The 12,887-nt window shown below is 54.1% G+C and overlaps 1 protein-coding gene across 1 annotated transcript in view; it reads left to right on the plus strand.

Moving 5' to 3' along the window:
- Window positions 1–12,887, plus strand: part of BCR (BCR activator of RhoGEF and GTPase) — a gene marked incomplete at both ends in the record, with an annotated part of 111,424 nt that overhangs the window by 41,800 nt on the left and 56,737 nt on the right. The window contains one exon of the mRNA XM_080717814.1: window positions 10,344–10,525. Coding sequence (XP_080573940.1) covers window positions 10,344–10,525 — 182 coding nt within the window. The remainder of the gene's footprint in view (window positions 1–10,343; window positions 10,526–12,887) is intronic.

Raw genomic sequence — 12,887 nt, forward strand, 5'->3', positions numbered from 1 at the left:
GCTAACCTCTGCCTAGGCCGAGATGGGCAGGCTCGGTGGTTCTGTGTAAGTGCGGTTGTTTAGTTATCTGTCTGGGTGTGGGCGTCCATTCGGGGAACAAACGGGATGGAGATTGGTGTGTTCTACAAAGGGACTTTGGAGCTAGATGTGGTGGTGCCTGTAATCTCAGTACTTGGGAGGCTGAGACAGGGGGATCGTAGGATCCAGGACAGACTCAGCAACTTAGCAAGTTTCTAACAACTTACTGAGACCCTATTCTCAAATAAAAAAAAATTAAGAATAGGCCGGGCTTGGTGGCGCATGCTTATAATTCTAGTACTTGGGAGGCTGAGACCGGAGGATCGCAGATTCACAAGGCCAGCCTCAGCTACTTAGTGAGGCCCTCTGCAGCTTAGTGAGATCCTGTTTCAAAATAAAGAACAAAAAATAGGGTTGAGGGTATAGCTCAGAGGTAGAATGCCCCTGGGTTCAACCTCTAGTTCTGCAAATAAAATAAAATAAAGTAAAACAGGGCTGGGGGTATAACTGGGAGGTGGAAGGCCCCTAGGTTCATTCCCTAGCACCACAGACAACACCAGCAAAGGGCCCAGTGTCTTGGAAGGCCAGGGACGAGGAGGGTCCTGCTGGGGGCTGTCCTAAGGAGGTTGTGGCAAATGCAGGGGCTGGAGCCTGGCCGTGGCTGCCAGAGATGGCGGGGTGCACAGACGCCCTGCACGTGGCGAGCAGGCAGGAGACAGAAGCCTAGAATGTTGAATGGCGGGGGCAGAGGAGGAAGGGTTGGCTTAGGTCGCAGCAGGGACGGGAACTTCAGATGAGCAGGGGAGACCCAGGGAGCCCATCCAGGCAGGGTGCGTGTGCGCCCAGGCCCACAGCGGGGCCGATCCCCGTGCTGGTGGGCACCGTGGCTGGCCGGAGGCCACGAGGCTCTGGGGAGGAGGCTGTGCAGGCAGAAGCTCCCAGGGGCCAGCTGGCCGGCTTGGCAGCCCAGGGGCGCCTGGAATGCTCCTGGTCTCCCAGCTATGCTGACGATGGAAACCGGTTAAGATTTCACCCCCCGGGTATCTGTGGACTCTGAATTCCCTGAGAGCAGCTCTGACTGGCCCTGTCCTCTGGGCTGGAGCCCCAGGTGGGAACCAGCATGTCTCCAGTGGGGAGCACTTTTCTCTGGTGGGGAGCACTTTTCTCTGGTGGGGAGCATTTTGCCACCAGAGAGGAGGATTGAAATGTCCGTGTGGCCCAAGGGACAGACTGTCACAGGCGAGTCTGAGGTCTTTCCAGAGGCGTGTGTGTGTGTGTGTGTGTGTGTGTGTGTGTGGTACCTGGAATTGAACCTGGAGGTGTTCTACCTCCAAGCTACACTCCCAGCTCACTAAAGTTGCGGAGGGCCTCACTAAGTAGCTGAGGCTGGCCGCGAACCTGCGACCCTTCCTGTCTCAGCCTCCCAAGTATTAGGATTACAAGCGTGTGCCGCCACACCCAGTTTTTCCAGAGGATTTGAATGTGGACGTATGTGTCTTGAATTTTTTCAGAGGTGTGCCTTAGTCCTGTCAGGCTGCTATAACAGAAATACCACAAACCAGGTCACCTTATTTGTAGTCCTGGGGATTGAGCCCAGGGCATTCTACCTCTGAGCGACACCCCTAGCCCTATTTCTTTCTTTTTTTAAATAGGGTTTGGTTAGGTTGATGAGAGTCTCACTACTTGCTGAGGCTGTCCTCAAACCTGTCATCCTCTGTCTCAGCCTCCCAAGTACTGGGATTCCAGGCATGTGCCACCACGCCCAGCCAACCAAGTTATTTTAACCAGCCATAGTTTTTTCCCACAGTCCCAGAGGCTGGATGTCTGAAATCGAGGTGCGGGCAGATTCTGGATCTGGTCAGGGCCTCTTCCTGGCTCGGAGACAGCTGTCTGCTTCTCTCTGCTTCTCTCTGTATCCTCACATGGGGTCTCAAAAGAGCATTAGTCCCATTCACGGGGACCTCTGTTCTCATCACCTCCAAAAGGATACAGCTCTCTCCTCCCTCCCTCCCTTTCTTTCTTTCTTTCTTTCTTTCTTTCTTTCTTTCTTTCTTTCTTTCTCCCTCTCTCTCTCTCCCTCTCCCTCTCTCTCTCTCTTCCCTCCTTTCTTCCTTTCTCTCTGTAGCAGAGATTATTGAACCCAGGGGCATTCTGCCTCTCAGCTGTACCCCCAGTCCTTTATTTTTTATTCTGAAACGGTCTTGCTGAGTTGCAAAGGGTCTTGCTAAGCTGCTGAGGCTGGCCTTGAACCCGCAATCCTCCTGTCTCAGCCTCTCAGGTACTGGGGTTACAGATGTGTAGCTACCACACCCAGCTAGGAGCAGCCTCTTTCTGGCTTTTCCCGGAGATTAGGTTTCAGCGTATGAATTTTGGGGGGGTCACAAGCATCCAGCCTGCAGCAAGCGGCCTCACAGTGAGCTCCCCCACAAAGCCGAGGGGCCTTGCCGCGACAGCTGACTCCCCTGGGGCTGGTGTCGCTGGCGGTCACCCCAGCTCTGAGGCCCTCCAGGGACTGCCTGCTGCACACCGCCAGTCCAAGGGCCCCCCGGGTATTTCTGTTCTCTGGCAAAGAACTGCTGTGTGTGTGTGTGTGTGTGTGTGTGTGTGTGTGTGTGTGTGTGTTCTGGGGATTGAACCCAGGGGCATTCTACCTCCAAGCTACACTCACAGCCCTATTTTTTTAGTCTTTATTTTGAAACAGGGCCTCACTAAGTAGCTGAGGCTGGCCACAGACTTGCGATCCTCCCGTCTCAGCCTCCCAAGTACTGGGATTACAAGCGTGCGCCGCCCCACCAGGCTCAGTCCAACCTTCTGAGTAACCCAGGCTCTCCAGTCTCTACCGCCAGCCACAGACCTAGCAGGATTGAGGCAGGAACAGGGCCGCCTGTTCACACAACCAAGACACTAAACACTTACTGCAGGGAAAATCTTTGTGGGCTAAGCGGAGACCCCCCAAGTGTGAGTCTGGGGTCCAATCCTGAGGACCCAGAGGGAATAGACACTGTTAGACACCTGCCGTGTGCCCGACACTGGCCCAAGCGTGGGATTGATGGGCTCCACTGCCCTCTGTTGCGGGGGCCTGGCAGCACCCTCGCTGGAGTCAAGAGGGGTGATGGGGACCCCGGGCAGCGGGCTGGTCCTGCTCCTACGCCAGGGGCAGGAAGCCGCTCGGTCTGGGACGCCTGTGTTCGTCTTCTAAGCCTTCTAAGCGAGGCGCCAGCCTTCGCGTGGCCTGGCAGGGAGGGTGGCTGTGGACGTGAGGGTGTTGGGTGGTGTAACTCGGGCTCTCATTCTAACACCTGGGGATTTTCTGGGAGACGTGCCAGGCACAGGGTGGTGTCGGATGCCTTCCGAGCCTTTCTGCGGGCCTCGGCGCCTTCGGGTCACAGGGTTCCTGCGGGGAGAGCCACTTCCTGGTCTGTCTCCACCTGGTGGCACAGGGCCTCCTGCAGTGTAGTCACAGGGTCCCGCCCCGCTGTGCCTTCCTCCTCAACCTCCTCCTCGCCCTCGCCCTCGTCCTCCTTCTTTGTTTGTGGAACTGGGGATGGAACCCAGGAGCATTCTACCTCCAAGATGCACCCCCAGACTTTTTTTTTTTTTTTTTTGCAGTACTGGGGATGGAACCCAGGGGCATTCTACCTCTGAACTACACCCCCAGCCCTATTTTTTACTCTTTATTTTGAAACATGGTCTCACTGAGTTGCAAAGGGCCTCACTAGGTAGCTGAGGCTGTCCGCAAACCATGATCCTCCTGTCTTAGCCTCTCAAATGCTGGGGTTACAAGGTACGCCACCATGCCCGGCTCCCACTTTTTTATTCTTTATTTTGAAACAGGGTCTCACTGAATTGCAGAGGGCCTCTCTAAGTAGCTGAGACTGTCCGTGAACCGTGATCCTCCTGTCTCAGCCTCCCGAGTGCTGGATTACAAGCCACCATGCCTGGCTTGTCTCTTCCCTGTGTTGAGTCTCTGGAGGATTGGTGGGAGTCTGCTCTTCCTAGAAGGCACTTCTGGAATGGAGAATACCCTGACCCTGGGCAGGACCCACTTGCCCAGCTGGGCCAGCGGGGGGCCAAGTCAGATTAGAGTGGGCATCTGGCACTCTGCCCATCAGGGGCAGCCAGGGCCTGTCAGTTCCTCCACTCCCCCCCTGGGGGCAACAGGCTCAGGCTGGTTCCCCAGCCTGGCTGACCCGGGAGTAACAGGTGGGGACTGGACGAGGCCGTCACACCCCGGTGACAGCTGGGATTATCGCCTGGGTGGTAATTCCCACAAGACGGTTTCAAGTTTCAGGCTGAGAGCGGAGTCCTGGCTCTTCTCTCTGCATCTGGACAAAGAGGTCCTGGCGGGATGGCGCCCACCTAGAGACACTCACCCCCTCGCACCCCCAAAATCGAGGCCCTGGGGGAGTGGGGGAGGAACGCTCTGCCCCAGCCTGGTTCTCCCTGCAGAAGGAAAACCTGGAAGCACTGACTTCTGGGAAGATGGAGGACAGTGCCCCTTCCTCCCGGCCAGCCCTGGGCACCGCAGCGGGCACCGGATTCTGGCTGGCCTCTGGGTGGAGTAGATGGGCTGCTTCGCCCCAGGGTCCCCCGTGTGCCGGGTCGCCCTCTGACTGACCCACAGTAGTCTTAGACACAGGTGCCGCTGTGGTTTGAATGTGCCCACAAGGGTTCATGTGTTGGAAGCTTGGTCCCCACTGTGGTGAGATGGAAACATTTCATATTATTATTATTATTATTATTATTATTATTATTCTGGGGATGGAACCCAGGGACATTCTACCTTCGAGCTACACCCTCAGCCCTAGTTTTTATTCTTTATTTTGAAACAGGGTCTCACTGAGTTGCAGAGGGCCTCACTAAGTAGCTGAGGTTGTCTGGGAACAGTGATCCTCCTGTCTCAGCCTCCCGAATGCTGGGATTACAAGCGTGCGCCACCACGCCCTGTTCCTTTTATATTTTTTATTTTGAAACAGGGTCTCACTAAGTTGTGGAGGGCATTACTAAGTAGCTGTGGCTGGCTTTGAACCTATGATCCTCCCGTCTCAGCCTCCCAAGTACTGGGATTATAGACATGTGCCACCACGCCCAGCTTCTTATTCTTACTTTTAAACAGAGTCTCATTAGGTTTGAAGAACCTTACTAAGTAGCCGAGGCTGGCCACAAACCTGCGATCCCCCTGTCTCAGCCTCCCAAGTACTGGGATTACAAGCGTGAGCCACCATACCCAGCAGCCCTCAGCAGTTTAGTGAGACCCTGTTTCAAAATAAAAAATAATATAGGGCTGGATGTGTAGCTCAGAGGTAGAGGCCCCTGGGTTCAATTAGACGCACAGAACTGGGGGTATAGCTTGTAGAGAGAAGGCCCTTGGGTTCGAATTCTCACTACCAAATAAAGAAGAAGAAAGTGAGCCAGGCTCCGAGCCCTGTCTCACGTTTCCTCCTGTGCCGTGATGCTCTCTGCCGTGGTGTAATTCAGCCAGGGGGGCCCTGGCAAGAGCTACTGCCTTGCTGTTTGGACTCTCAGCCTCCCAAACTGCGAGCAAGACAAACCTCCTTTCTTTATAAAATAATCCGGCCTCGGTTTTTTCGTGATAGCAACAGAAAGCTGACTTGTACAGGTGCCGTGGGCTCTGCCAAGCACCCGGGTCCTGACCCACTTCCTAAATAGAACCCGTAGCCTCTCGCAGAAGCAAGCGTGCAAGGACACAGACTCCTTGAGTCAGGTAATAGTGGCGATCCATATCTATACGTCCAGGGTGGGTGGGTCACATGAGTAGCCAAGGCTTCCAGTAATTAGGATAAGTGATACTTCTGTTCCAAAAGCTTCTCCCCTCTGGCAGGGGAGCGGTGGCCTGCTTGTCACCCCCAGCCTGTGTAGGCGGAAAGTGTCATTATCCCCATTTCATTGGTGGGAACGTCAGAGATGAAAGGAGCCTTTGGGGGAGGGCGGCGGGGCTCTGTCATCCCAGTAATCCTGGCTTGCTTGTTGTCTGTCCTTGTGAGGAATGTGATTGACGAGGCCCACAGGTTGGGCGGTGGAGGCTGGACTCCCTCTACCCGAGCCGGGAATGGGAGCTATCCCGACCACGCACTCCCTGGGCACGGAAGATGCTTCAGAGGAATTCGCTGGGGCCTCTGGGAGGCTCGCCACCTCCTCATCTGTTCCTTGATTTTTTGACATCTTAAATTGTGGTGCAGAATACAGAACACCCCCTTCTTCTGCTCCAGCCCACACTCCAGTTCAGCCCCGGGATGCCCAAATTTGGTTGCGGGGGGCCTGGCAGGATCTCTGCTTCGAGGCCTAAGGTGGCGCTCCGGGCCCGTTCTTACACTTTGCATGGACGACTTACAGGTGGCTGCGACTAGCTGGCTGGATTCCCATTTCCATGATTAGGTAGATAATTTGGGTAGCAAAGCTGGGCGTGGGGGCCCACACTTGTAATCCCAGTACTTGGGAGGCTGAGACAGGAGGATCGCAGGTTCAGGGCCAGCCCCAGCTACTTAGTGAGGCTCTCAGCAACTTAGACCCTGTTTCAAAATGAATAAAAAATAAGGTTGGGAGCCGGGCATGGTGGCGCACGCTTGTAATCCCCGCGCTTGGGAGGCAGAGACAGGAGGATCACACCGGTTCGAAGCCAGCCGCGCTGGCTTGAGAGACCCTGTTTCCAAATAAAAAAGTATAAAAATAGGTCTGGGAGTGTAGCCCGGAGGTAGAAGGGCTTCCAGGAACCCCAGTACCACCAAATAAATAAATAAATAAATAAATAAATAAATAAATAATAGGGTTGGTGGTGGAGCTCAGAGGTGGAATGTCCCTGGGATCAATCCTCAGTGTTGCCAAAAAAGAAAAAAAAAGATAATTGGGAATCAGAGCCTCAGCGCAGGCTGATTTCCACAGTGGCTAGGTGGCTAGGTGTAGCAGTCGGCTAGAGCTGCCTAACAAAGAACCACACAGTGAGCCGGGCGTGGTGGTGCACGCTTGAATCCCAGTACTTGGGAGGCTGAGACAGGAGGATCACAGGTTCGAAGCCAGCCTCAGCTACTTAGTGAGCTACTGCAAAAAAAAAAAAAAAAAAAAGAAGAAGAAGAAGCCGGCCGTGGTGGCACATGCTTGCAATCCCAGCATTTGGGAGGCTGAGACAGGAAGATGGCAGTTTGAGGCCAGCCTCAGTTACTTAGTGAGGCTCTTTGCAACTCAATGAGACCCGGTTTCAAAATAAAGAATGAAAATTAGGGCCGGGGGTGTAGCTGCTGGGTTCCATCCCTAGTACTGAAAAGAGAAAAAAAAAAATGAAGGTGCACCCAGGGACAGTAATTACAGCACCATCTCATAGCCCAGGGCCGCCCCCTCTTCCCAGCAGGGCTCCCACCTCTGTCTGCCCCGCCCTGGCACCAGCCAGCCAGCCGGTTATCTTTCCCTCCTCCAGGGTCTACGGCTTTAGGCACAGGTGGGTCCTAGGAGACTGACGGGGCCCTTTAACAATGTTCTAGCGGGACATAATGGCCCACGCTTGTAATCTCAGTATGTGGAAGGCTGAGATGGGACGAACGCAGGTTCAAGGACAGCCTCAGCAAGTAGTGAGACGCTCATCAATACAGCAACACCCTGTTTTAAAATAAAAATAAAATAAGGCCTGGGGTGTAGTGTGGAAGTAGAATGCTCCTGAGTTCAATACCCAGTACAAAAAAAAAAAAAGAAAATGTCCTGGATGCGAATGGGATACAGAAGTTCTCATCTGCCTACACTCGGGTTGTTCATAGCTGGTGGAGGAAAACGGCCCAACTTTTGTTGTGTTTGAGCATGGGGATTGAACCTCGGGGCCTTCTACCTCTGAGTTACAGCCCACCCTAGTTTTTAGTCTTTATTTGAAAACAGGGTCTCAGCTGGGCGTGGTGGCGCACGCTTGTAATCCCAGCATTTGGGAGGCTGACACCAGAGGATCATGGTTCGCAGACAGCCTCAGCTACTTAGAGAGGCCCTCTACAACCTAGTGAGACGCTGTTTCAAATTAAAGCATAAAAAAATAGGGCAGGGGGTATAGGTCAGAGATCAAATGCCCCTGGGTTCCATACCCAGACCCACAAGAAAAAAAAGAAAGAAAGAAAAAATAGGGTCTCAGTAAGTTACAGAGGGCCTCACTAAGTAGCTGAGGCTGGTGGTGAACTCATGATCCTCCTGTCTCAGCCTCCCAAGTACTGGGATTACAAGCGCGCGCCACCACAGCCGGCTGGGGTGTCGTGTTTATAAAGAATTTTGGTCTGCTTGGTGTCCAAGCAAGAAGGGATAGCCGCCAGCCTGGCAGAGGAGAAAGGAAATAGAGAAGCCACCAAAACTAACCGCATAGCTCAAAAAGGCAGAAGCCTCAGCTGTGTGTGTGTGGCCCATGGGGCAGGGCGCCAGGCAGCACAGATGTCTCTCCGGAATGACGCTCTTGGCTTTTGGGAAAAGTTGGGTTCTCTTCGGGGTTCCCTATTTAAGAGAGAAAAAGGGTTGGCTTGTTTTGTTTTTTATTTATTTTTTATTTATTTATTTATTTATTTATTTATTTATTTTTGCGGTTCTGGGGATGGAGCCCAGGGCCATTCTACCTCCGAGCTCCACCCCCAGCCCTATTTTTTATTCTTTATTTTTTAACAAGGTCTTACGAGGTTGCAAAGGCCCTCGCTAAGTTGCTGAGCCTGGCCACGAACCGCGATCCTCCTGTCTCAGCCTCCCAAGTACCAGGATTACAAGGGTATGCCACCGCGCCGGGCTCAAAATTCACACGCCATAAAACGAGCCCTTTAAAAGCGGACCATTGGTGGCTTTTACTACATTCAGTGGTAGGCAACCACTTGTACTTAGTCCAGAATTCTTCAGTACCCCAGAAGCAGACCCTCGTGGCCATGAAGGGGTCACTAGCTCACTTTGTGCCTCTGAGGACATTTCTTGTAAGTAGAATCACGCGGCGTGTAGCCCTTTGTGACTGGCTTTTCTAATTGAACCGGATAATCCGGAAGCTTCATCTACCCGGACTCCTCTTTCTTTAGTGTGGTGCCGGGGCCTGGCGCCCGCACTCTAGTGCTGAGATGCGCCGTCCCCAGCCCATTTCACTGGGGTGGCAGGTGTGTGCCTCACACCTGGCGGCCTCACTTCTGAGAAATCAATATCACAGCTCTAGAAGCTGTCCATTTCTCTCACCTGGAGGGTGAGTGCTGAGCCACAGGGCTACAGCAAAGACCCTAGAGCCAGGGCCTGGAAGCAGCTCTTCATGGTCGGCACGTTCAGTAGGTTAGGAGGACAAGAAGGCTTCTGGATTTGTTTGGTTTTTTCCAGTGTTGTCATTATCGTTATTATTGTTATTATTATTGTTGTTGTTGTTGTTGTTGTTGTTTTTGTTGGGGATTGAACCCAGAGGCATTCTACCTCCAAGCTACACTTTCAGCCCGATTTTATTTCTTACTTGGAAACCGAGTGTTGCTACATTGCAGAGAGCCTCGCTAAGTTGCCGAGGCTGGCCTTGAACCTGTGATCGCCTTGTCTCGGCCTCCTGAGGACTGGGATTACATGTGTACACCACCACGCTTGGCTAATTTTTCATGTTTTAAATACTTTTATTGGTGCCTTGTAATTATACATTATACTGAGGTAGAGCGTGACAGGAATGTACAATACACAGGAGCATTCCCCAGGTCCCGGCCTCTTCCCTCTCCTCCCCTTACCCATACATGTCTTTGAGATTGGCACTGGCAATTTAATATATATGCATAGCAATATTTCAATTGTTCTTTTTTTTCCCTGCGGTACTGGAGGTAGAACCCAGGCGATGCATTTCTACCTCTGAGCTACACCCACAGCCCGATTTTTTATTCTTTATTTTGAAACAGGGTCTCACTGAGTTGCAAAGGGCCTCACTAAGTAGCTGAGGCTGTCTGTGAATGGCAATCCTCCTGTCCCAGCCTCCCGAATGCTGGGATGACAAGCGTGCGCCACCACGCCAGGCTTGGGGGGGGGGCGGGGTGTATGCGCAGAGAACAAATACAGATGTTGATTCCTGTCACACGCACCATCCCCCAAGGACAAATGTGCCCCAGACAGCATTTGAAAACTGAGTCTTGTGTTCAGGTCATGAGCTGCAGTTGGCCCGCCTCCTGGCCCTTGTGGTCTTTGGTCAGTTGAAAGACTGACATTAGTGTACCGGAAGTCCTTGTGAAACATCCGTGGATGACAGGCGACGCCAGCCTAGGGCCTTGCTGGGACAGGCGGAGTGGGGGACACTTCAGGCAGACAGCCCTCCTACCCCCGGTCTGTCTCTAACACAGGCTGCTTCTTTGCACACACAGATGCCTCGTGTGGAACACCCCCTGGGTACGGCTGCGCCGCGGACCGGGCTGAGGAGCAGCGCCGGCACCAGGATGGCCTGCCCTACATTGACGACTCTCCCTCCTCCTCCCCCCACCTCAGCAGCAAGGGCCGGGCCAGCCGGGTCGCTCTGGCCTCGGGAGCCCTGGAACCCAGCAAAGCGGTGAGTCCCCGCGGTGGCCCTGCCTCTGTGGCTCCGGACCGGCCCTGGTCCTCCTGGAGGCCCCCGAAGGACAGCCGTGTGCTCAGGGTTCCAGTTAGCATCCTTGCAAACAGGCTATCATCTAAAAGACTGACCACGTAACTTAGAGGAAAGAGGATTTATTTTCTTACGGTTTCAGGTTCAGTCCGTGGGAGGCCAGGGACCGCAGATGGCAAGACATGGAGGCAGGAACTGGGGGGAGAGCGCATGGGCTGCGCTTCTCACATCACGGAGGCTGAAAGCAATAGAGAGAACGGGCAGGAGGAACCATATGTGAACCCCAAGGCTGCATCCCAGGCGTTCACCCCTGCTGGCTGCACCTGCCCCTGCGGCCCGGGCCACACCCCAGATAAATCCATTCGGGTAGATGTATTCACTGCTGGGATTACGATCTCATGACTCAGTTCCATCAGCTTCAAACGCTAATAAATAAGCTCTTGGGGGAACATTTCATACGGAGCTCTAACACGCAGCTAACGATTAGGTAATGGAACCGCTGGCAGTTGGATTTGGGAGTTAGGCAAATCGCCGAACATGCCTCCCTCAGCCCCGCACTGTCGAGCGAGATGGCCGGCCAGGTGTGTCGAGCAGGGCTCATGGGATGCTGAGTAAACGCAGCCTGGGGTTGGCAGGCAGCACGTGCTCCTGAGGCTGTGAGGACCGGTGCCAGAGGCCACCGCCTCAGCCCGGGGACCTGCATGGTGGCCCCAGGTGCGGAGCTGAGCTGGGATGGGGTCTTGTCCCTCTTTACCAAAGGGGTCCCCGTAGTGGCTCTGTCCACTTAACAAGGGTCCTTCCCACGCGTTCTTGCTTGATGTTCATTGATGCCCATAGAATGGGTGTCCCTGCCACCTGCCTGTCACCAGGTGGAGCCGAGGTCCAAAGGTGGCTTCCTGCAGCTGCGTGGCTAGTGAACTGTGAAAGGTTTGGCAGATGCCCCACCACGACCCCAGGTCGGGCCCCTCTTGGGTGCTGGCTGGCTGAGCCGTGCTGTTCCCGCACAGGCGCCGAGCCTGCCCAGCCTGGCGTGGGCCCTGATGCCCACGGCTGACCAAGGCTCAGGGCCAGGTGGGGTGTCTGTGCTCTGGAGCCCAGATGTGCTCCTCCTGCCATTGGGTTCCGTCCCGGGGCTGAGATCATCGCTCTCCCAGAGTGGCTGTATCTTTCGGGGTGTTTTGGGGGGGATTGAACCCAGGGGCATTCTACCTCTGAGCTGCACCCCCAGCCCTTTTACTTTTTGTTTTAAAACAGGACCTCACTAGGCTTCTGAGAGCCTTACTGAGTTTCTGAGGCTGTCCTCCAAACTACAATCCTCTTATTTCAGTCCCAAGTACTGGGATTAAAGGAGCCCCAGCTCCTTTTGTCCTTTTTTTCTTTTTCTTTTTGTCTTTCTGGTCCCTTTTTGGCACTTGATAAGTGGATGCTTCGCCCCACTGAATGGGTTCGAGGACAGCCTCAGCTGCTTAGTGAGGCCCTCTGCAACTCAGTGCGACCCTGCTTCAAACTAAAGACAAAAATAGGGCTGAGGGTGTCGCTCGAAAGTAGAATGCCCCTGGGTTCCATTCTCAGTACTGAAAAAAAAAAATCAGGCTGGGGGTGTAGCGCAGAGGTAGAATGTACCTGGGTTCCATCCCTAGTACCTCAAAATAAATAAATACATATATATATAAATAATTATATACATACTAAAAAGGATTGAGTGTATATCTCAGAGGTAGAATACTCTGGATTCAATGCCTAGTACCACCAAAAAAAAATTTTTTCCACTGAAAAACAGTGGCCCAACAAGGCTTTGAAGACGGCCCCAGTAGGTAACAGGGATATGGCGTAGGCCCCAGAAACCCAGGTGGGGCACAGGATTGGACTCGCCCGGTGTGTACTCAGGCAGCCGAGGCTCAGACCTGGGAGGGCCTTCGCTAAGACGTGGGCCCCCCGGCGCGGGCCTGGCTGTGCAGCTCGGGGGCCCTGCTCCTGGCCCTGGGCTCTCCCTGCTGGGACCGCATCTGTGCCGTGAGGTGCCCCTCTCTCCCGGGGCCAGGAAAGGGACAGCAGGGACGGGGACACATTGGGGTTCTGACTCCAGACTTACAGACACCAGGACACGTGAGCCAGCCTCGGCAGGGCCCTTCCTCAAATCCAGTGCTTCTCACCGGGTCGGCTTAGCTCCCAGGCAACATCTGGAGACATCTGTGGCTGCCACGCTGAGAGGTCGAGGCGGCCTGTCCGCACGGGCCACCTCCAGCCCCCAGCAGAGCACCCTTCGTAGTGAGATGGCAGAGCCGCTGCCAGGCGTGTACCGAGGGTCACTCAGGTTTGTCCGTAG

Source organism: Muscardinus avellanarius (genome assembly GCF_963383645.1).
Source record: "Muscardinus avellanarius genome assembly, chromosome: 21".
Taxonomy (NCBI): domain Eukaryota; kingdom Metazoa; phylum Chordata; class Mammalia; order Rodentia; family Gliridae; genus Muscardinus; species Muscardinus avellanarius.